The sequence below is a fragment of the Mesoplodon densirostris genome, chromosome 14, assembly GCF_025265405.1.
Source record: "Mesoplodon densirostris isolate mMesDen1 chromosome 14, mMesDen1 primary haplotype, whole genome shotgun sequence".
Taxonomy (NCBI): domain Eukaryota; kingdom Metazoa; phylum Chordata; class Mammalia; order Artiodactyla; family Ziphiidae; genus Mesoplodon; species Mesoplodon densirostris.
The window spans coordinates 81,285,864-81,310,187 of NC_082674.1; the positions used below are offsets into that span (position 1 = coordinate 81,285,864).

The 24,324-nt window shown below is 46.4% G+C and overlaps 1 protein-coding gene across 9 annotated transcripts in view; it reads left to right on the forward strand.

Moving 5' to 3' along the window:
- Nucleotides 1-363: 363 nt before the first annotated feature.
- TRABD2A (TraB domain containing 2A) overlaps nt 364-24,324 on the forward strand; it is a 57,122-nt gene continuing 33,161 nt past the window's right edge. For 4 of the 9 annotated variants that reach the window (XR_009534324.1, XM_060117542.1, XM_060117543.1 and 1 more), the window contains exons 1-2: nt 3,039-3,316; nt 12,137-12,688. Coding sequence is in view for 7 of the 9 variants with exons in the window: in XM_060117542.1 (XP_059973525.1) it covers nt 3,209-3,316; nt 12,137-12,688 (660 nt within the window). In the remaining 2 variants the exon portion in view is untranslated. Of the gene's footprint in view, nt 395-2,411; nt 2,470-2,732; nt 2,768-2,954; nt 3,317-3,869; nt 3,976-4,133; nt 4,765-12,136; nt 12,689-24,324 lie in introns of those variants that run through there. The other 5 variants (XM_060117540.1, XM_060117539.1, XR_009534325.1 and 2 more) reach the window with 5 other exon arrangements.

The window sequence follows — 24,324 nt, forward strand, 5'->3', positions numbered from 1 at the left end:
TTTATTATCTTGCAGTTTCTCTGGGTCAGGAGTTCAGGCATAGCTTAACCAGATCCTCTGCTTAGGGTACCAAAAGGCTGCGATCAAGGTGTTTCCCAGGACTGGGTTCTCAGCAGAGGCTCCACTGGGGAAGGATCTGTTTTTGAGCTCTTGCAGGTTGTTGGCAGAGTTCATTTCTGCATGGCTGTAGGACTCATGGCAACTTCTTTTTCAAAGGCAGCAATGGAGAGAGACTAGCAAGCTTGGCACTCCATGGACATTCCAGCCCTCTTGCCACATTCCATTGGTTAGAAGCAAGTCCCAGGTCCCTCCCACACTCAAGGACAGGGGGCTAAACCAAAGTATGAATACCAGGAGGCAGCTGTTTTGACCATTTTGAGAAACCTGCGGTGCGGTAAGTGACTCAGGACTTGGATGGCTGCAGGCTGGCCAAGCCAGGCAGGGCAAAGGCACAGAGGTGCAGCAGAAGCCACAGCAAATCCTCTGTGTATCCTGAAAGCTTTGCTTTTGAGGAAAGATCTGATTTTGGGGAAAGAGCAAAAAAATATCAAAGGCATGATTTCCTCAGGTGACTGCTATGAAGGGACCAAGACTCACAGGTTGGTGTAAATTCAGGAAGCCATTGGTAGGGGCACAAAGGAAGAAATTAAGAGTAGGTGGACAGAAGGAGCATTTCTGGGGTATCAACTGTACGTGAAGGAGAAACAGAAGGAGGAGGGAAAGGATTAGAAACATCCAGGTCTTTGGCAGTGGGATGTGAGAGGTATGGACCAAGAACAATACTCAAGTGGGGGAGGTGAACCTGATACAGAAACTCTGTGGATAGGCAGAGAGGAGGCTACAGGGACCTTTAGCATCTCCTTTCTGACCATGAAAGGGAAGCAAGGAAGACTTTCAGCTTAGATGTCTTTAGAAGGCAAGTGAGGACCAGGCCATTGCCACCTGCCTGCCACCAGGTCTGGGGAAGCACCCTGGAGTGATAGGGGACAATGTATGTAGGGTGGATGTGATTCTACTGAATGTTTGGACACTGAATGTCTTATAGAATACATCTTCCTTAATGATGGGTCTGACTAAGGCAGGAAGCTCCACCTAAAAAATGTGAGAACCAAACAAAGTTATCCATATACTAGGCATTCCAAACTCAGTGTCTGACTATATTCTGGGCCTTGAAATAAATCCCAGCAAATTTAAAATATTTGAAATTATACAGAGTATAATTATAATGGAGCTAGATTAGAAATCAGTAACAACAAAATATCTAGGAAAAATCTATAACTTGGAAGTCAAGTAACATACTGCTAAGTTATCCACGTTCAAAGAAAAAAAAAATCAGCAGGGAAATTAGAAAGTACTCCCAACAGAATAATAATGAAAATAAATCTTTTCAAAATCTGTGTGATGCAGCTAAAGCAGTGCTTTGAGGGAAATTTATAGTTGTAAATATTTATATTAGAAAAGAAGAAAGTTTAAAAGTCAGTGATCTAAGGTTCCACCTTAAGAAGCTAGAAAAAGAAGAGCAGAGTAAATCCAAAGTAAGTAGAAGGAAGGACATAATAAAGGTAAGAGTAGAAATCAAAGGAACAGAAAAGAGACAGTAAGAAGACTGACAAGTTCAGCCATGTTTTCTGACACAGTATTCCTCCCCCTCTTCCCTCTAGCCACAGCTGATTGGATGAGAATTCATTTGGAGTGGGGGAAAGAGTATGAAATAATAGTTCATTACTTCCTTTTGAGTTCTTGATGCTTCCATCTCACAACCAGAGAGAACTTCTTTTGCCAGTAGCTGGTAACGCTGGCACCTTGAAAACCCGGACAGGCTGCCTTCTGGGTCGGCTGGGGACCAATGATTGCCGCCGGGCTGAAAGGAAGGAGTCATTTCAAGACAGGAGGGAGAGTCAACTCCAGAAAGCAAATCCTCACTCGAATTTAGAACAGGGAAAAGTTGGAGATCTCTCTCTCAATCCCCCTCTCCCTCCTTCTCTCTCTCTCTCTCTCTCTCTCTCTCTCTCTCACACACACACACACACACACACACACACATCTGGAAAACCTGAATGAAAGCTGGAAAAACTTGCCTTTTAAAAACCTGGGGTTCTGAACTGGAAGTACTGCTGATGGGCACCAGAGGCTCAGAAAACTCCTCCCACTGTGAGCAAATCGCCGCCCACCCCCACCCCCGAGATTCTCCAAAGTTTACATCAGATTCCCCAAATGGACGGGGACTTAAAAACAATTAAGATACCCTGCCTACGAAATGCTCCGTTAAACACCACTCAGAAGTTAATCGGGCAGGAGTCTGGGCTGTACAGGGAGGTGGTGGAGTGCACCCAGGCCTTGGGTGGGAGGTGGGAGAGGCCGAGCACACCCAGTTGCTTTTATAACTTTTTCTTCCTGAAGGGTCATTGCTGTAAAAAACCCCTTGGGGAGTTTAGAGCGGAAAGAGAGCGACCACTCTTTGCAGACCTAGTATGTGCGTCCTAAACGTCGTCATTTAATCTTTGCAGTAATCCTTCAAGTTCGCTGTTAATCCTTCCTATTACTCTCCCAAATCCCTTAAGAGGGCACTTAGTGGACTGCCGGCTTTCGTGGTTCCGGGTTTTAACTGAATGCACACACTGACTAGTCGCCTCTTTTACAGACAAAACTTCCCTGCGATTGCCTTTGTTTACATGAACATGCCTTTAAAAATAGCCTTTCATTTATTTCTTTGGTCTATTTCTTTCCATCAGGAGCCACCCTCAGAATTGGCAGCGTGAACGCAGACGTAAGGGCAGGAGCTAGTATGATTTTCGGCTGAATTTAGAAGACAGTCCTGGAGCCTCACTTTTCCCTTCTGGCTCACGGGGTGGCCGGCGGCCTGGGCAGGGTTTGGGCGGGAGAACCGGGGCCGCGGATCCCGCGGCTGCCTCCGCGCGGGGCAGACGGGCGGCGGAGGGGTTGGGCGGGGTCGGGGTTCTGCCTCACTTGGCCGCCGCCTCGGGGCTTGGGGGTGAGCCCCGCCCGGAGGCGGTCGAGCTAACCGCGGAGGGAGCGGGCGAGAGGCGCGGGGAAGTGGGCGAGCGCCCTCGGCCCCTGGAGCCCGGCGCGCCATGGCGGGCGCCGGGCGAGTACGGAGCCCCGCGGCCGCCGGCTAGCCGAGCCGGGAGGCCACTGTTGGGTCCCTCCTTCCCTCTGCACCCCAGGCCTCGGAGCCACCGAGAGGAGGATGAGTCCCTGGAGCTGGTTCCTGCTGCCGACCCTCTGCCTGCTGCCCGCGATCGCAGCCCCTCCGCGCGGCGCGCCCGCCTCCGCCAACTGCAAGCTCAAGGCCCAAGTAAGGCGCGCAGCGGGCGCGGGCGCGGCGGCCTCCCGGCACCTCCTGGGGGTGGTTACCTTCCCAACCGCACTGAGCCCCGTGCTCTCGGACCCCGAGCCGACTCAGCGGGCCGGGCTCCCACCTTGCACGGCGGAGCCTCCTAGCTCGCGCTTCCCGCCCAGCCCCCGGGTTCCCCTTTCCGGCGGGGGCGCAGAACTCCGGCCACCCGAGACCCTGTCCCCCAGCCCTCGCCATTCGTCAGCCGAAGGGAGTCCCGGGCCGGGTCTCCCGGGTCTCGCCAGCCTGCTTCGCTGGCGTTTGAGGGACGAATCCGCGAAGACCCAGTGGGCCCGGGACTTGGGCACATTTACTTTGAAGTTTGTTCTGCCTGCTCGTCCCTAGCGTTTCATTTCTTCTCGTTTCGAAATGGTAATAGCCCCCAGCAGCTGCTTGATTTAACCTTCGTCTATTCAGTGCCTGAGTTAGGAGGAATGTGGGGGAAGCTGAAGCCATCCCCCTTGTTTTACTGATATGGGAAACTGAGGCTCAGAGAGGGACTTTTGTGCTCCAGGTTACAGAGCGCGTTGGTGGAGAGACCAGGTCTGACAGCCTAGCGTTCACGCGCCCGGCGCCTCCTTAGATCTTCGCATCAGCGTTTTGGGGTGAGGGGAGCCGAGGTGAGAGAGCCCCAGTGACCTGCCCGTGTCCACCCCGCCCTATAGGAGCAGAAGCCGAACGGAAACCCGGCAGGTCTGGCGTCCCCGGGGCTGAACCTCTTTCGAGAAGAGCGTTTCCATTTCCTGATCAATTTTCCTACGCTCGGAATTTTCTGCAGGTCTGAAGCCCCTCTCTTCTGAGCTCCGTGGAAGTTGACTTTTGCGAGTTTACATCGGTGGGTCCAGTCTCTGTGGATCCCTGGCGCTGGGGAAGGTGATCGTAGACTGAGCGCCCTCGGACGCCGGGTGCCGGAGTTCAGGGTCTGCCCACTTTCGGTGACACCTGCGCAGCATCCGGGGCCGCGTCCACTTTCCTCCGTGATTTTATTCATCGTCTTAACCACAGCAAGGGAGAAGGTGACCTCATTGAGCCGTTCCTGGCGCACAGGGCTGCCCGGGAAGCTGCACTGTGTTCCTAGGGCGCCCTGGGCTGCGGACGCGCGGAGGTCGAAGAGGGAAATCCTCACCAGGGATCGTTCCAAACTCTGCTGCGGTGTGGCAGCTGCGGGCTTGTTATACAAAGCAGAAGTCCGTCCTTTCATATGAAAGCAGAGTGCCTTGCACTTTTGCGAATCTATTACCAACTCGTAATAATATTATTGAGTGGGTCTTGATAAGGTCTCTGTTTCTCCCTTCTGTTGAATCTGTCTTCGTGGGTCTTTTAATCTGTCGGTTCTCATACTTTTTGGTCTCATAGTAAAACACTTGTGTCGATTAACGGAAATATTAATAAAACGCAAGAATACACAAGCACACATGCCATTGACTGTCGGAGGGTGATGTTATCTAGAGACTTGTAGCCTCTAGAAAATTCTGTTTGTACACTTGTGAGAGAATGAAAGAGGAAAATATCTTTGTATTATTATGAAAATAGCTCTGATCTTACAGACTGCTTGAAAGGGACTTGGGGACATTCACAAGTCCCTGGACCACACTTTGAGAATCAATGTTCTATTCTGTGAGCAAACTGCCTTGTCCTGTGTGGAGGTCAGAAGGTCAGTCAGTGGCAGGGCTGTCTGCTTGATCTGCAGGCTGTAGAGGGCACTGTGGGTGGGTCCCCTAGGGGGTTGGAGTGTTGAGATTGTAGAGGGAGGCTGTGGAATCCAGCCTCCCATCCGGTGTGGCAGCTTCTTGTAGCTTTCTGGAAGGACTGTGGCTTGATAGCTGGCTTGGTTTTCAACTTTCGTCAATCATTAGAGAGGTCTTCTGAGCCAAAGTCCGCCACAGACAAGGCAGGCTTTACCCGGAGCAACACACAGGTTGAGTCTGTTCCTTATCAACACTCAAACACAACTCTGGAGAGTTCTTACCATTCCTGCTAGCGTTGTTTCACATTTGCTGTTTCTTCACCCAGATATCCACATGCTTGCTCTCATACTTCCATCTGGGCTTTGCTCAAATTCTCTCAGTGAGACCCTTCCTGATTACCTATTAAAGATTATGTCACCCACCCCCCCATTCCCCGGCTACCCTGCCCTCCTATCTGCTTTTCCGACTTTATTTTCCTGTGTAGCACTTAACCACCATCTGATAAAAATGTTTGTTCATTGCCCACCCCCCAATCTTCATAAGCGTAGGAATTTTTGTTTGCTGCGGCATCCCCAGTGCATACAAGAGTGCCGGGCCATAGTAGATGCTAAATAAATATTTGTCGAATGAAAAGGGCAAACTAAAGCCAACTTACTTTAATATCATTCCAGCTGGTCTGCTGAAGGGTCCTCTTGGAAAAGAGCAGTTATCTCAGGTCCAGGAGCTGGATGGGAAGAGCTGAGGGGGCCCGTGGCTTAGGGATTTAGCCCACATTACACAAGCTGTCATTGTGCTACTTTGTTTCATTGTATGGATTACACATGTGTGTTAAAATCTCCGGTGAGGTGATTCAGTCCGCAGAACGTGGTGTGTCTCTGTCATCCATGGACATGCCTTCTTCTTTTAAAAGAAACCTGTTATGGTGTTAAGTTTTTTTTTTTCCTTTGAAATTATCAGAATGTTAAGATACATGGCTCCTTCTAGTAGCATGTAGGGGCCACAATTACAGTGAAAGGGGGGTGGTAGAGCCATTTTGTTTTTCTTTTATGGAGACAAATAGCCCTTATCCTGAGGGTGTCGGTGTGAGGCAGGGGCAGCTGCACCCCTAAGATCAGTGCAGCAGCCTAGGCGCTCACCTGTGGGCAAAGGCAAGGTAAGAGCTCCCTGATCAGAAGCCCTGAAGCCTCGCCTTTCAGAAGGGCCTGGTAGAGAGGTGTCAGTAGCCAGAGTGGGAGACAGGGTGCCCTTCTGGGTCAGAACAGAACTCCATGTATTGAAGAAGCTCCACAAGATAAGGATCATTTCTTTAAAACCACTTTAAAACCCCTGGCTTAAAAAAATAAAAGTGGAACAGCCCCCCAAGCCCCAAGCTGTGTTATCCCAAAAAGAGAGAATGGGAAAGGATGGCCCCCTGAGGAGTTAAAGATGTCAGTGTGGGTTCATCTGGGTAGGTCACTGAGGCCCAAGACGGGGAGCTGGACAGAGCCTCTTTAGGTGTGGAGTCAGGTGGTCCTCCCGGGCGATGGTGCACCTAGCAGAGTACGAATTGAAAAAGATGTAAGTCTGAATCGCGAGGGATGTCTGTTGCATGCTAAGGCCACCTGAGACGGTGTTTAAAACCTGGGGCTCAGGAGCCAGCCTGCCTGGCTTCAAATCCTGGACCCACTACTTAGCAGCTATGAGACCTTCTGTAGCATAATAAACCTCTCAAGGCCTCGATGTCTCCGTCTGGAAACTGCCAGTGTCTTACTTAGGTGTGTATCCTTCCTCTTCCTCTCTTCCCCATCTCTCCTATGTGGGCATTGGGCAGGCGTTCACCCCCACCATGCCGCGAAAACCGTTCTTGTTTGGGTCGCCAGCGACCTCCGTGTCGCTCTATCCAGAGGTCAGTTGTCCAGATCCTCGACTTATTTAGTCCATCAACCACACCCAACCCACTGGCTTACCGTCTCCTCCCCAAAGCTCTTCCTTCAGTGGGCTTCCTGCTCTTCGGATTTTCCCTGCTACCTTGCTGGCCACTTCTCTTTTCTGGCTTCTCTTCTTTCCCTGGACTTCACAAGGATGGACCATTTCTAGACCCATTCTCTCCTGTTTGCACTTAGTCCCTTGGAGATCTCATCTAGTCCTATGGCTTTAAATAACATCGAAATGATGACAACACCCTCTTTTTCATCTGGGGCCCAGATCTCTCCTAGACTCCAGACTCATGCATCCGCCTATCCACTCGATCTCCCTACTTGGCTGTCTGCTTGACATTTCAACTCAGCAGGACCAGCACCAAACTTCTGACCTTCCCTCGAATCCTGCTCCACCCCATCTTCTCCATCTGGGTTGATGGTAACTTCATCCTTTTAATTAACTGATTCGTCAGCAAATCCTGTTGGCTCTTGCTTCCAGAATACAGGCAGAATCTCATCTCTGATCACTTCTCATCAAGTCTGTCACTACTGCTCTGTTCTCTCACTTGGGTCATTTCAGTAACTTCCTAACTGACCTTTCATCTGCCCTCATCTCTCAGTAGTCTGTTCATCACAGCTGCCAGAGTGATCCTGTCAACACATTAACTCAGCTCATTTCACTTCTCGTTAAAAACCTGCACCAGCTTCCATCCTACTCAGCATAAAAGCCTCCACCCTTCCAGGAGCTCAGGGGCCCTGTGCGGCCAGGCTTTGTTGACCTCTCTGACCTTTGCCTCCTGCCTGCCTCTTGAGCTGTCCAGCTGCAGTCATGCTGGCCTCTTTCCTGCTCCTCCAACTCATTGAGAGCCTTTCTGCCCCAGGGTCTTTGCACTTGCTGTTACCTCCTCTTGGAGGGATTGCTCTTCTCCCAGATAGTCCTGTACTTTGACCTCTTACCTCCTTCATGGCAAGGCTTAAATGACCTACTGGACATTCAGGGACTTCCCTGGTCACCCTATTTAAGACAACATCCCTCCTCCACCAGTACTTCCTGTTCCCCTTCTGCTTCTGTGTTCTCAGCAGTCACCATTAACATACCGGAGGCAGAGACCATACTTCATTCACTGCTGTATTCCTAGTGCCTCATGCCTGGAGCCGTGCCTGGTGCTTGGTGGGCACAGCATTGATAGGTGGGAAAGAAATGAGTGTTGAACAAATGCAGCAGAACCATCCATGTGCAACGCTTGGATGGTGCCTGGCACACAGCAAACAGTCAATATCAGCCAGCTGCTTTCAGCATCATTACTGTCAGTGCATGGCTAGATGCCAGAACATGAGTACTGTTTTTTTAAAAACCTGAGCAGACACTTCCCTGCTGGCACAGTGGTTAAGACTCCACGCTCTCAATGCAGGGGGCCTGGGTTCAATCCCTGGTCAGGGAACTAGATCCCACATGCGTGCCACAACTAAGAGTTCGCATGCCACAACTAAGGAGCCATTGAGCCGAAACTAAGGAGCCTGCGACCTGCAACTAAGACCTGGTGCAGCCAAATAAATAAATATTTAAAAAAATCATCAACCAAGAAATGTTCTTAGAAAAATATTATATATAAAAGAAACCTGAGCAGTTTTCAGTGAAAAGATCACACAATAACCCTACTTCTAGACTCATACTGGTTGAAAAGACAACAATAAAATAAATAAGAAACTAAGAATGGATACATGTAATTGAACAGACTTTGTTCCTGAAGAGAAGTGTAGGGGTTTTGAGGTAGGATGGGACATTAGGGACATTAAGTGTGTTGGGTAAAAACAAAGCAAAGCCAAACCAAAATGAAACACCCCCTCACCACTCCCCACAAACCCCACGCTATGATCCTGCAGTATGGGTTTGGTTTTTCTTGGAATATATTTGTTTACTATCATGGTCTCCTGATAGATGACAATGAATCAGGTGCCCATGTGTTTAATAATAATATTTCAACTATTTGCCATGTCTCCAGTTGGAAACTGTAGAAGTCCTTTGGAAGATTGTGTGGAACTTGTGTAACCAGATGTATAGGTCAGTGGTCTCCAATCATATCATCATCCAGGACCCCTGTGATCACCAACTCTTCCCACTAAAATGAACAAATAAAACAAACTAAACCTATGCTTGGAAGCCCACCTCTAGCAAACCAGTTGCATTTAAAGGTAATTATTCTGTAACCCATTTAAAATTAACCAAAGCTATAACTGTCAACCTCAGCTTTTGATTACTGTCTAACCAGTGTTTTTCTACCAGCTTGATCTAATTTTAACCAACACTGAGACATTTGATTGCTTAATTAGACTTTGGCAACCATGTTTTCAGTAGACTACAGTTTCCATGTGGCTTTTTGAAGTAGTATTTAAATAACCCTGGGGACTCTCATTACTCCCTAAGAGGATGCCTGAGGACTGGCTGGAGACCCTGTACACCATTTATCTCTTAATACTAATTCAACCGTTAGCAGGTTTTCAACATTATTTAAAAAATATATTCTTTCTCTCATTTGTTCAGTCATTTAAATTTTACTTGTCTAACTTGTTTATTACCATTACTTATGATAGGGGTTATTATCTGACTTTCACCACCTGAGTTCCATCCCTGGTTGGGTAACTAAGATCCCCCAAGCCATGTAGCACGGCAAAAATAAATAAATAAATAAATAAAAATAAATCTCAGTGGGGTGGCTGAGACAGAAGCAGAATTGAGCATAATTAGTGCATTCTTGAAAAGCTGGGTGTGTGAGCAGAGCTATAATTTGAATACTTTAAAAAACAAGGTCACAGGCTGGAGGCTAATGAGATAAGCTCCGTCTGGTGTGCATGGTGTTTTGAGAAAATTGAGGTCTCATTTCCCAATTGGAAGATTTTATTTAATATCAGGATTTCTAATTTCTTTGGAAAAGTCCCTTCTGGGGCACCAGGCCTGTTCCCCTGTGGCCAGCACTAATGAGGCTGCTTAGCCAAAGTCCTTTGTGGAGAGTTGTGGGCTTGTTGGCCCCTGACCTCCCCCTGCTGTTATGTCACCCCAGCCCACGTGTTTCCCTGCCTCTGCTCTCCTCTGAGTGGTCCCATGGTGTTTTTGTGAAGGTGACAGGGGGACAGGTGGTGAAGAGCAGGCTGAAGAGAGTAGGGCACCTGCTTCAGCCAGCTCCACCCTCATCAGTCTTATATTTTGAGATTCTGTGTAATATTTCATTTCAGACCAGGTTGCTGCTGCTGAAACAATGACACAGAAGTGCAAATATAGTTGACCCTCATTATTTGTAGATTTCATGTTTGTGAATTTGCCAACTTGCTAAAATTGTTAACCCCAAGCTTGTGGTGCTTTCACTTTCACGTGTGAATGTGCCCAGAACTGTGAAAAAGTTGAGAGGCCGGATGCACAGGCACCCAGCGGAGGTTGAATAAGTCAGTGCTCTGGTTTGTCTTTTCACCCCTCGAACTAGAAACAAGTAAACAAGTGTACTTTTTGTAGTTTACTTAGTGCCACTTTTTTTTTTTTGCATTTTTGTGCTTCTTGGAGGTGATTTCACTGTTTAAAATGAATGAAGTGCTGTCTAGTGTTCCTAAGCACAGGAGGGCAGTGATGTGCCTTAGGGAGAAAATACATGAGTTAGATGAGCTTCATGCAGGCATGAGTTATGGTGTTGTTGGCTATGAGTTCAATGTTCACGAGTCAACAAAATATACTAAAGAAGGTGCTTTTCAACAGAAGCACACATAAAACATAAAACAAGGTTATGTATTGCTCTGTTGACTAAAATGTTGTGACCAGAGGCTCGTAGGAACCTAACCCTGTGTTTCCCCTAGGAGCAGTGGTTCAGTATCTGGTAATTCAGTGTTCACAGTGACTTTATAGAACATAACTATGATATATAATGAGAGCTGACAGTAAATTGAAACCTCACAATCCAGGAAAACATGCTACTTAAAAGGCTGCTGAAATGAAGCCTTTGTAAAGAGAATGAATTCCAAATATTCTTTCCTATAAAACATGGATTTTCACATTTCTGGGTTGCTTGATGTGGGGCTCGCCCCATGCGTATATCTGACCTTTACACTTGAACTCCTTGAGGGCTGCCCTGTGCACTTCTTTGTACAGTAGCTCTTAATAAACAGATGTTTCATAAATGCCTGCTGTTGAGACTGAGAGACACTCAGGGCCAAAGGGCAAAGTGGCTTGGCCTCAGGATGTAACCAGTGCTCAGCCTATAAAACTGTTGGGTGAGATCGTGGAACCATCCAGTTCTCTGCTGCTGAGCCAGAAGGCTTTTGTAAGAGAGAAATGCAGGACAATGCATGTCCTAAAGGGACAGGGGCAAACTGTGCAATCAGGGGCTTCTTAGGACTGTGGAGTCAACCTTGGCTGCACATTGGAGTCACCAGGGAAGCTTTAAAAATATCACCTCTTATCTCACCTCCAGAGATCCCATTGTGATTGATCTGGGATGAGACCCAGATATCGGACTTCTAGAAGCCTTGTAGGTGATGCCAAATGTGCAGCCAGAGTTGAGAGACTCTGCCTTTGGGGTTGTTGAATTTGAGATCTGAAGAAGTAGAAACCACCAGGTGTGCCTGGGAGGTAACAGTGGGCTCCTCAGGTGGCCCTTACCTGTACCAGGTGCGTCCTTGTAGTCCCTTGAGAACCCCCTCTTTAACTCCTGTCCAGTTGCTAGAGCAGGCATGGGGCAAACTCAAAACTGGTGATTGTATTGCTTTCTCATCTTTAATCAACATTTCGATGAGAAAAGGGAAGGGATGCTGAAAGTCAGTCTGCTTTGAGGACTCCTGCCCCTGGTAGGTGAATCTGCCTGGACTCAAAAGTCTTAGCTTGGGCTTCCCTGGTGGCACAGTGGTTGAGAGTCCGCCTGCTGATTCAGGGAACACGGGTTCGTGCCCTGGTCCGGGAAGATCCCACATGCCACGGAGCAGCTAGGCCCGTGGACCAGGCTGCTGAGCCTGCGCGTCCAGAGCCTGTGCTCCGCAATGGGAGAGGCCACCACAGTGAGAGACCCGCGTACCACAAAAAAAAAAAAAAAAAAAAAAAAAAAGTCTTAGCTCTATTTTGATCATTTTTCTCCTGCAGGGTGACTTGTCTCTCTAGTTTACCTCTCAGGTTCCTGTCCCTCCATATCATGCCTTGATGTTGTCTCTTTTCCTTTTAGCAAAATGAGTTGAATTCCTTCTTGTGGACCATAAAGCGAGACCCTCCGTCTTACTTCTTTGGCATGATCCATGTCCCGTACACCTGGGTTTGGGACTTCATCCCGGACAACTCCAAGGAGGCTTTTCAGCAGAGCAGCATTGTGTACTTTGAGCTGGACCTCACAGACCCTTACACTATCTCGGCCCTCACCAGCTGTCAGATGCTGCCACGAGGTGAGAACCTCCAGGACGTGCTCCCCAGGGACATTTACTGCCACCTTAAGCGCCACCTTGAGTACGTCAAGCCCTCGTGGATGACACCTGACCAGCATGGTAAGGGTCTCTATGCAGACTGCCTGTTCAATGCCATCGCGGGCAACTGGGAGCGGAAGAGGCCCGTCTGGGTGATGCTCATGGTCAACTCCCTGACTGAAGTGGACATCAAGTCCTGTGGGGTGCCTGTCTTAGACCTGTACCTTGCCCAGGAGGCCAAGTGGCTGAGGAAACAGACGGGGGCAGTGGAGAAGGTGGAAGAGCAATGCCATCCGTTGAGTGGGCTGAACTTCTCACAGGTAAGACCCTCTTTGTGTGTAGGACTTGGTGGCAGTTGATTGTGTGGCTGAACCTATTGAATTACAAGACTACAGGAAATAGACCAGAAGCACAGTTGACCTAATAATTGTCTTTGCCCAAGAAATTTATTCTACGGATGAAAAAATAAGCCTGTCAGTCACTTTTGTCACTTATCTGTGTATTATCAAGAAAGAAAACTTGTTTTTTCTTGTTACCCCAGCAAGTATTGCATACTTTGGTTACTCATTTTAATTCAGGTCGTTGTTTAGGAAAGTGAAGGCCAGACTGGCTGTCCCGGGGAGTGGCCTGGGTCACAAATGATACCGGCCGTGGCTGTTTCAGGTAACATCAGTCCCTTTGAGATCATTGCTGTATCTCTTCAGGACACTCACCCCAGGACATTCCTTTCTAAGGCAGAGTTATGGTCTTGTACCCATCGGTTAGAGATCCTACCCCAGGGCATTAGAATTTAGGTTGATTTTCAAGAAGTTCTTCACTTCTCATAAGACAAGAAATACTTTATTAAAGTGTCATTATTTCGGTGAAGTTTCTTGTTGCTGTTGATGTTTTAAAGTGCCTTAGATACCTCTAGGGGCCAGTGGGAATTTTGCAATATGAAATAAGTGTTCTTGTTTTGCAGATAGTCTCAGTGATTGGCTTGGGTTGTTGGTGCGCAGAATAAAATCCAGTCATCCAGGCCTTAGAGGATCTTGAAATACTGAAATTGGATTGTTATTTAAAGGTTTAAGAACATTCAAGAGCATAAAAATGCCATTCCTGAATTGATAATGAAATTTTTAGGGAATTTACCTTGCTAATATTCTATAATATTAATAAATACTCAGATGCTAAAATATAGTATTTGTTTGGCATGTTGAGATTTATAGATAAAATAGGGGACTGCTAATTTTGTTGGTCTCCTAGGGGAGTTTTTCTTGCATTGTTTCGGAAACCTGCAAAGCCAATATTCTAACTTTTTCAATGTCTGCATTTAATACAAATGTTTTGAAAAAGAAAGGTACTTTGATTTAAAGGCTCATTGATTTTGACCTTACAGGTTTGAAATTTGTGAGCATTTTTAACTGAGCCAAAGCCTTCTTTCATACTTCCAGTTGCTGGGAGACAAAGCCTTGGAAGTAAAATATTAGCTTGAGCAAGATATCTTTGCATGCATGTGTGTATCATCTCTTAAGGTGATACATTTATGAAATGTTTTAAGCACTGTAGTTATAGTATAGTTATACACTAGGGTGTCATGTTGATTTCATGACATTCTTAAGGATCATATAGGTATTTAATATTTACAAACTAAATTTCTTATAAAACCTTTTTTTAATTGAAGTATAGTTGATTTACAATGTGTTAATTTCTGCTGTACAGCAAAGTGACTCAGGTATACATATACACATAGTTTTTTATTCTTTTCCATTATGGTTTATCCCAGGACATTGAAAATAGTTCCCTGTGCTATACAGTAGGCCCTTGTTGTCCGTCCATTCTGTATGTAATTGTTTGCATCTACTAACCCCAAACTCCCAGTCCATCCCTCCCCTACTCACCTCACAACCTAAGTGTCAGCTCAGATATGCATATACCCACTACCAGATCAAGACGTTGAACATTTCCATCACCCCAGAAAGTTAGTGTAAAGTTTTCATCGCAGCATAACTCTATAGAAAATTGCACCTGATGACTTTTCACAAACACAGGCCATGTGCCCCATACCCAGGGCAGGAAACACAACAGCTCCAGCTCCCCAGAAGCCCTTCAGTCCTACCCCCATCCCCACCCCGAGGATCGGCACTGTCCTGAAAATCTTTGAGCATAACTTAGTTTGACATTTCTAGAACGTCACATAAATGCAGTCATCCAGATGCTTCTTTGGTGCTTGGCTTCTTTTGCTCAGCATTACCTTTGTGATTCACTCATGTTGCTGTGTAGAGTTGTCCATGGACCATTCTCATTGCTGTGTAGAATTGTAGTATTCCATCCAGGTTTTGGGGTAGTGGTTGATGGAGTCTCCCTTCTCGGTAAGCAAGATCATTTGTACTCATTTTGATAAAAGACGAAACCTAACTAATTCCCTAGGGCCCCTGTCTTCTGCTCATTTGAGGGGTGGTTGGTTCCTTCCTCCTTGTTCTGTTGCAATCCTTTCTGTAGTTCTTCTTCCTTTTTTTTTTTTTTTTTTTCTGTCCACATGCCAAGTCAGGGCCCGTCTCTGGGGACTCCAAATGGTTATGGCTGCCCCTTCTGGTGGAACTGGACTGGGTCAGCTTCTCTCCATTGATTTAGATGGTCTTTGTTTTTAGCATATCACCATTACACTCCCCCCCCACACACACACACTCTCTCTCTCTGTTTCTGGACTTTCCATTTTGTTTCATTTTTCTGTTTGCCTATTTCTGTGTCAATATGACATTCATTCACTTTATGCTATATTAAAAAATGGATAATGATGTTGCTTTCCTTTATGATTCTTAAAACCATTTTGATTGAGATTTTGTTAATTTCTAGATCAATTTGGGAAGAACTAGACTTTTCCTCACATTAAGTTCTGTAATCCAGGAGCATGTTATCCTTTTCATTCAGTTTAGTCCTCTTTTTTAGTTTGTAGTGTTCTTGATCTAGATTTTGCTCAATTCATAAGTTTATTCATTGTTTTTAATATAAACTTTGTTGGTGTAAAGACTCTTTTCTCATATTTTCCAGCTGGTTACTAATTTTTATATATTAATTTAACCACTTAATTGAAATCTTGTATGCTAACAATGCTAGTTGATTCTCTTGTCTTCTTAGTGTTCAGACATGTCATTGATAAATAACTATTTTGTGTCCATCTTTTCACAGTTTGTCTCATTTCTTTTTCTTGCCCTAATATGTTGGCTAGTATGCCTAAAACAGCATTAAATAGTAGTGGGAAGATCAGGCATCCTTCCTTTCCCTAACTTGAATGAGAAAGACTTTGATAGTTTACCATTAAACATGGTGCTGCTAGTTGATTAGTATTTATGATATGAATGAAACATACTTGAATTTCTGTTTTGCTGGGACTTTTATCAGAAACAGTTGTTGAGTTTCATCAAGATCTTTTCTCTTGCTTCTGTTGTGATCTGTCGTGATGTTTTATTAAAAAATTGAGATATAATTGACATATAATATCATACTAGTTTCAGATGTACAACATAATGATTTGATATTTGCATGTATTGAGAAATGACCATCACAATAAGTCTAGTTAACATCCATGACCATCCATAGTTACTAATTTTTTTTCTTGTGATGGGAACTTTTAAGATTTACTCTCTTAGCAACTTTCAGTGATGTCTTAATCTTATGACTTTCTTTGTTTGACCTCTATCTGTAGATTTCTCAGTATTAAACCATCCCTGCCCAGCTGGTCCTAAACTTCGAGGACCAGGGTGTAAGCTCATCAAGCGTTGCCCTCCTAGCCACCCATTCCTATATTCATTTAGTCAACACACCCATTGAATTCCTATTGAGTTTGGTGCTACATAAAAAGATAAGGTGTAATCTGGTTGTTGCTCCCTAGAACCTGAAGTCTTTTTTTTTTTTTTTGGCTGCGCCATGCCACATGTGGGATCTTAGTTCACTCACTGGGGATCGAACCCGTACCCCCTGCAGTGGAAGCGTGGAGTCTTAACCACTGGACTGCCAGGGAACTCCTGAACCTGAAGTCTTTATAATACAGCTAACTAGCTTCTCAAGGACAGGACTCATCACTGTTTTCCTAGGACTTAGTGCAGTGTTGGCACATAGTAGATGATCAGTAAGCTTTTATGGGGGTAAGGGATTGAAGGAGTCTGTAACTCTGCCTGGAAAGGGAACAGAAAATCTCTCTCTGTTCTAGATCCCTCATGATTCCATTATTTTTCTCCCTTCTCTCTTCCCCTTCGCCTCTTCTCTACTATCTGAGAACTAATTGTTCCCCGTGGTTATTTTGATTTGGCATCAGGGAAAGAATGCCTACTTCCTGTCCATGGATTTCATCTTGCCATCTCAGGGCAGACACCACCCTTAGCCTGCAGGATGGAGTCAAGTTATGACTCCTGATTTTTTTCATCCAAAGTTCATGCCTGCTTGATACTTCTGGCAGCATTGCCATTCCCTATGTGAAGAAAGCACATGAGCTCAGCCATGGGTCTCACCTCACTTCCCTCCCCTTCTGCATAGGTGGGTTCCCATTAAAGATTTCGGGTTCCTTAGAGAAGTGATCTTTCTAAATCCCATTTCCACGGTCATGCACCACCAGGCATCCAGACATGGTGCACTGTCTGGCTTCCTCTGAGGAGCTGACTGGAACGACTGTCCGACCACAGGATTCTCCTGCCTGCTGCTCCAACGAGGGACTGGATGTCAGGGTGGGCTGGGGTGGGAATTTGAGACAGCCCCAGTCCCCTTGGCATTGGGGTCTGTCCTTGGGACCCTGTCATACTTGGGTTTGCGGTCTGAGTCTTGGGATCTGAGAGCTAATATGAATGCAGCCAACAGGTCTGGGGTTGCCCTCTGCTTTCCACGTGTAAGGACTCATCTCCGGACTTCCAGTATCCTAAGAGGCAGTTAGTTGGATGTGTAAGTCCTGTGCAAACACAACAGTGCTCTTGATGTCAGCAAAGAATCATTCCTTTGTTATTGTTTATTTTTGCCAATAGATGGCACTAACATATTTCATATTTGCCCTGTCAGCTGTCACTCTTCTACTGTACGGTCCAGCAGTAGGTGTCGCTACCGGCTCCTGCCCTCTTTACCCCAGGACCCTAATAACTCACTCTTTCGGCTGAAAAGCAACCCCCTTTTTTTCCCCACAAAGTGAAGCCTTAAACAGTGGTTTCGTCCAGGGGACATACTTGCAGGTCTTATGAAAAAGTCCTTTTCCTGAGTCACAGTTTTGGGGTGTTGGGGAAGACGGGGATCTTTCTTCTTTGGAGCAAGTTCTCTTTAGGTGGGTCAGTCACTTAATAGAAGAAACAACTGGTCCTAGGGTGGAGCACTGGAAAGGTCCAGGGCAGGGTGGATTCGGGGAGGCAGCCCCTGCCCCCAGGAAATTGTGGTCTGGCTGGCGAGGCAGTGTGAATTCCTAGAAGGATACCCCATCTCTCAGTCCTTGGCTATTGTTGGTGAAGGTCGGAGGAGTGGGAGGTTGGGAGGTGCTGGCCAGACTACGAAAACTTCCTGAGGAAGGAGGGTCAGATCCTTTGAGAAGGAGGTGGACCTGCCAGGCCCAGGGGAGGCTGACTGCGGGAATACCGCACGGTGCCTTGTTTTGTACTTTGCAGGGCTCTCTGCATCTTCTCCCATCAGTGTGTTGGATTTTAAGAGCAACCCTGTGAGGCTGGCAAGTCTCTGTTCCCAGAGGCCATGGCAAAAGTGAGGGCGGGTCAGCGAGCAGAAGCCGTGGGGGACAGTTTCCTGTTGGAATGACCCTGGTGGACGGCCTGGGGTCTCAGTGAGACTGTGCAGGGCTGGCCTGGCCCCCTGGTCTCCCGTTTTCTAATCTATTTCTGCCTCTGAGTGCTGCCACCTGCCCAGATTTACAGTCAGATTTGCTGAGGGAGTTCCTGCTGCTCCTTAGTCATAAATTCCAATAAAAGCAAGCGATCATATCTTTGAGATTGACCACATTTTCCATAACTGAGATGGAATGTGCTTGAAGATGGAGATCTTGATACAAATGAAATTATTTACAAAACAGAAACAGACTCACAGACATAGAAAACAAATTTACAGTTCCCAAAGGGGGAAGGAGGGAGGGGATAAATTGGGGTCTTGGGATAAGCAGATATACATTACTGTATATAAAATAAACAGCAAGGACCTACTGTATAGCACAGGGAACTATATTCAATATCTTGTAATAATCTATAATGGAAAAGAATCTAAAGAAGAATAGATAGATATGTATGTGTAACTAAATCACTTCGCTGTATGCCTAAAACTAACACAACATTGTAAATCAATTATACTTTAATTAAAAAAGATAGAGATCTTGACATTTTACCTTTCCTTGATAGGTTTGGTTTAAAATAAAGACCTGGAAAAAAATACGTGAAATCTCTGAAAGGGAACTGCTTCCTAAAATATGGGCAGATTTGCTTGTGAACAAGAACATCGTCCCGAGAATTCTCTGATGTTCCAGTGGTTAAGACTCTGCGCTTTCCCTGCCGAGCGCCTGGGTTCAATCCCTGGTTGGGGAAGCCAAAAAAAAAAAAAAAAAAAAAAGAAAAAGAAAAAAGAACATCCTTCCTAGCCTAGTGAAGGAGGCATGTGAGCTCAGTGTAGGCACCCACTGTCCCCTCTGCTGGGAACCCTCCCCGTACTGTCCCTCTGGCCGACCGCTGATTTGGCTTATGTCCTCTGTGAAGCCCTCCTAAGTCCAGAGATGACCCTCTGCTGTCCTCTCAGTGTCCCCGTGGCAGCCTCTGCAGGAGACCTGAAGACTGCCTCTCTCAAAGGTGCAGACTCCTCCAAAGCTGGGCTATGGTCTCTTGGTCCTTGTACCCCAGCTCCTAACGAGGTGTCTGGCACGTGGGAGGTGCTCACTAGTGGTTGTTGGCTAATGTGTCAGCCAGGTAGGACGTGTGAAAGTCTGATTTCAGTGGGCAGAGCTTGGAAAGAGCAACGGGAAACCAGTGAACTTGTGGATACCTTGGCTAAACTGGGATACAACATGAATGTGTGCTGATTACTTACAAAAGTGGATTACAGCGTTTATGACCGCTGTGTAGCTATAGACCGACATCTTAAAATTGTCATTAAATCCAATCTTTTTGCTTGTACTGCATTCTTTTGCTTTTTAACAGTCTTTCCCAACATTGCCATATAATATTTTTGTGTTCTTATACAGAGCAGGGCAAAGTGCTGCAGTTACTGTAAATGCCCCAGGAGCTGTGACATCTCGTCCTTGAATTAACCTGTCCCTGCTTTCACCTAGAGCATCAACCCAGGCACTGTAGGTGGGCACAGTCTTCAGAAATTGAAGGCCTGGGCTGGGCCACTAGCTTCCCCGGCGGGGTCTTCCACAGCATGTCTTCACCTTGGCCATCCCCTTAATTTCTTATTTTTTGACCAGAAATGGAAAATTGAATGAACTGTGTCCCTATGGCTGGCTGTGATGTTCAGACGCCGCAGACTCAGCTCTGTGTTTCCACCTGGGCACAGGCCGGCTCCGGAGTCATCTTTCCTTTTACTGCTAGTCTTTATTTGGACACATTTCTTAAGCACTCAGCATGGGCTGGGCGCGCTGTTTCTCATTTTTGGGATTCAAAGACAAAGCAGTTGTTGATCCTGCCTTTCCCTGGCTCTGGGTGGCCCCTCTAAAGTCTAAAGCAAACTTTAAAAAGATAGGTCTTTTTGTACACATGCATGGATCCCACATGTGCTGCTGGGGTTCTGACCTCAGCTGGATCTGACCCTGCTTGGCTGCCTTTGGGGTCATAAGAGAAGCACTTCAAGGGATGCTGCAGCCGCATTTTGGCCCCATGTCCCTGCGAGCTCCTTTGAAACCCCGGCAGCCAGCTCTTGGTGCATCAGCTCCGCGGACGCGCTAGACTTTAGGAATAACACCCAGCGTGTCTCTTTAGGAGGGGGAGGAGAGCTGTCTGTCTCTCCTCCAAAGAATCCACCTGCCCAGCAGGATTAGTTGAGGCAGGGTCTGCCTGGCTTGTTGGAAAGGGGGAAGGGGAAGAGGAAGTATCCGGGTGCGACTGGGGCAGCTGTTACCTGGGACGCTGCAAGGAGCCAGGTGAGGACTCTGCAGGTGGAGGTGCTCTGTGGCCTAGGGATGGAGCAGGGGGGCTGTCCTGGACCCTGGAGGTGGATGTTGTATCATGTCACACCATGGGCATTACAGCATCTCTGTTTTCCTCTCTCCCTCCTGATGCTTCTGTGACATCCTCCCTCCCCACACTCTTCCTTGAGGCCCTTCCCTTTTTCTTTTTTTTTTGCGGTACGCGGGCCTCTCACTGTTGTGGCCTCTCCCGTGGCGGAGCACAGGCTCCGGACGCGCAGGCTCAGCGGCCATGGCTCACGGGCCCAGCCGCTCCACGGCATGTGGGATCCTCCCGGACCGGGGCACGAACCCGTGTCCCCTGCACCGGCAGGCGGACTCTCAACCACTGCGCCACCAGGGAAGCCCTTGTTCCTGTTTTGTAAATAAGTTCATTTGTATCATTTTCTTTAGATTCCACATATAAGCAATATTATGTGATATTTGTCTTTCTCTGTCTGACTTCCTTCACTTAGTATGATAATCTCTAGGTCCACCCATGTTGCTGCAAATGGCATTATTTCATTCTTTTTAATGGCTGAGTAATATTCCATTGTATATATGTACCACATCTTCTTTATCCATTCATCTATCGATGGCCATTTAGGTTGCTTCCATGTCTTGACTATTGTAAACAGTGCTGCAATGAACATTGGGGTGCGTCTACTTTCTTGTTCTTATAAGGACACCAGTCATATTGAATTAGAGCCCACCCTAGTGACCTCATTTTAACTTACCTCTTTAAAGACCCTTCTCCAAATACAGTCACATTCTGAGGTACTGGGGGTTAGGGCTTCAGCATGAATTTTGGGGGGACACGATTCAGCCCATAATAAGGACCCAGGGCAAAGTTGCAGAGTTTGGCATCATTTCAAAGGTGTCTCACTGTAGGTATCCACCTCATGGTGAAAACCTGTGTGTGCCATGGGGAGGGGTGAGGGGGGTTCTAGCAGTGCCGAGTACACTGTAGGCACCTGCAGTGTGGCTGATTCTCTTGTAGCAAAGCGGTTTTTGAGGCTGTCACTAAAGGATGTTGTCACAGAACTTTAGGTAGCAGAAGTTATGGAATAAAATGGCAAGTTTAACTGGATGTTAATATTTATGGTATTAGAGGGCTTAGGGTGGAGCCAAAATGGAAGGAGATGTAAGAACTACCACTGGTTAATTTAAAATGACCGACTAGAAAAGAGTGTCATCTAAGAACTTCCCTGGCGGTCCAGTGGTTAAGACTCTGTGCTTCTAATGCAGGGGGTGCGGGTTTGATCCCTGGTAGGGGAACTAAGATCCCACATGCTGCATGGTGTGGGGTAAGGGGGGGGGAGAAAAAAAGCGTGTCATCTAGCTAGCTGATTTTTCTCATTTTGTGTTATAATTGATTTTAAATGGTATCTTTAACCTTTTTGCAGGGGTACTGTGTATCAAATTGACCCAGCAATCCAACTTCTATGAATTTATCCCATGAAATGATTGAGCAAGTGACAGATGTATGCTGGTTGTTATTAATTGCAGTGTGATTGATGCAAACTATGGGCCCAGCCACTGGGAACTGGTTAAATTATGGTCTCTCCAGGTTGTTGAATCCCATATGGTTATTAAAGGTGCTTATGTAGATCATGGATCACAGGGGCTGGGAAGGCAACAGGCATGCATGAAACTGACCTGTGTTGGGAGTGGGGAGTGACATGAATTGTGGCATTTGTGGGGTGAATATGCCAAGTGAAGAGGACAGCAGCTGCTTGGTCCTAGTCGATTGCTGGCCATGTAGAAATGTGCACCCAGTGTGACCAGACCTTCCCATTTTTAAAATTCATAATTTGGAAGTATATTATATAATTTATTCTTTTTTCCCATTTTAGTGAGATATAATTGATATACATCACCTTATAAATTTAAGGTACAGTTTAATGATAGATTGTGAAATGATTACCACGATAAGTTTAGTTAACATCCATCATCTCCTATAGATAACAAAAAAAAAGGACAAAGAAAAAAATGTTTGTTTCCCTTGTGATGAGAACTCTTAGGATTGACTCTCTTACAGACTTTCATCTATAGCACACAGAAATCACTGCAGTCATCATGTTGCCTGTTACATCTCTAAGTACTTGTTTATCTTATAACTGGAAGTTTGTTCTTTTTGACCACCTTCTTCCAATTTCCAGACTTTTCTATTATTTTTAAAAAGAGAAGTCAGAAGTCTGGGTTTTTCTGGGAAATGCCCTGGTTTTTAAATGTTGGTAAGTACCTAAAAAAAAGCAAACCCATTGTGTAGTACTAATAAGATTTAGCTGTGAGCTGGATCGGTCATTAGGACACCAATTTCCTACTTCTGATGCAGAATGTTCTCAAAGTGTGTGCTGGACCGGCAGCATCAGCATCACCTTGGAATTGTTAGGAATGCACAATTTTGGGCCACACTCCAGACTTCCTGAACTAGAAACTGTGGGCTGGGACTTGGCAATGTTTGGTCTAACCAGTCCTTCCAGGTGATTCGATGCACACTCAAGCTTGAGAACCATTGGTCTCTATTCTTGGTCACCATTCTGGTCCCTGTCCTTGTATGGCCTCTGGGAGTTACCTCAGGTTGCCAAAGACTCCTTTTTCTCCTCAATTAAGAGCATCTGTTGCCGTATCCCCACTGGGCAGTTGTTCTTTTGCTGCCTTGTAGTGGCTCTTTTTTTTTTTTTTTTTTTTTTTTTTTGCGGTATGCGGGCCTCTCACTGTTGTGGCCTCTCCCATTGTGGAGCACAGGCTCCGGACGCGCAGGCTCAGCGGCCATGGCTCACGGGCCCAGCCGCTCCGTGGCATGTGGGATCTTCCCGGACCGGGGCACGAACCCACGTCCCCTGCATCGGCAGGCGGACCCTCAACCACTGCGCCACCAGGGAAGCCCCAGGAGGTTATATTCTTTGACTGAAATTTAGCTCGTTGCTCTGATTGAGATTGAGTAACTTTTAAAGAAAATTCATATTTATGGTCACGGTCAGAACAAGTATGATTCCCATGGAGTGAAGTCAATAATGGCCCAAATGCACCTACAGCCTCTCTTTCTTCTAGAATAAATTTCCTAAGGGCCATCCAGTTAGAGCCTTGGAGAAGAAAAATACATCAAGGTAACCCAGAAGTACCGGATGTAGGTACTTGACCATAAACCCAACACTTGTATTAATTTTAAAAATCTGCCTGGGATTTGTGACCATGATAGAAAAACACTGATTTATTCAAAAGTCCAAGAAATTAAGAAAACACTGTAAATAATCATGTGGGTCAGGTCTGGCATCTCGAGATAGCTGTCTACTTCTGATGTTGTCTTCTTGTCCTGCTGTGGGTATAGTTTTCTCCTCTGTTTGAACATTGTTTTAAGGTGATTTTGAGGTCAGCAGTCCTCTCAATAGACCAGTCCAGTGCAGGGGCCCTTCCTAAGTGGGAAATATGAATCCAAGAGTCAATTCCCTTCAGTTTCACTTCACATGAGCTAGTTAAGAGTACCCGATAAGGGTCCTTCCATCTAGGTTGGAGATGGTTCTTTAAATGATGCCTTTTCCTGTATGCATCATCTTCTGGTTGCAGCTCATGGGGCACCTGGTCTTCATCCAAGGATAGAATACTGAGATAAGCTTCAGAAACAGACTTGGAATGTACTTTTTTTTTTTTTTTTTTTTTCTTTTTGCGGTATGTGGGCCTCTCACTGTTGTGGCCTCTCCCGTTGCGGAGCACAGGCTCCGGACGCGCAGGCCCAGCGGCCATGGCTCACGGGCCCAGCCGCTCCGCGGCATATGGGATCCTCCCAGACCGGGGCACGAACCCGTATCCCCTGCATCGGCAGGCGGACTCTCAACCACTTGCGCCACC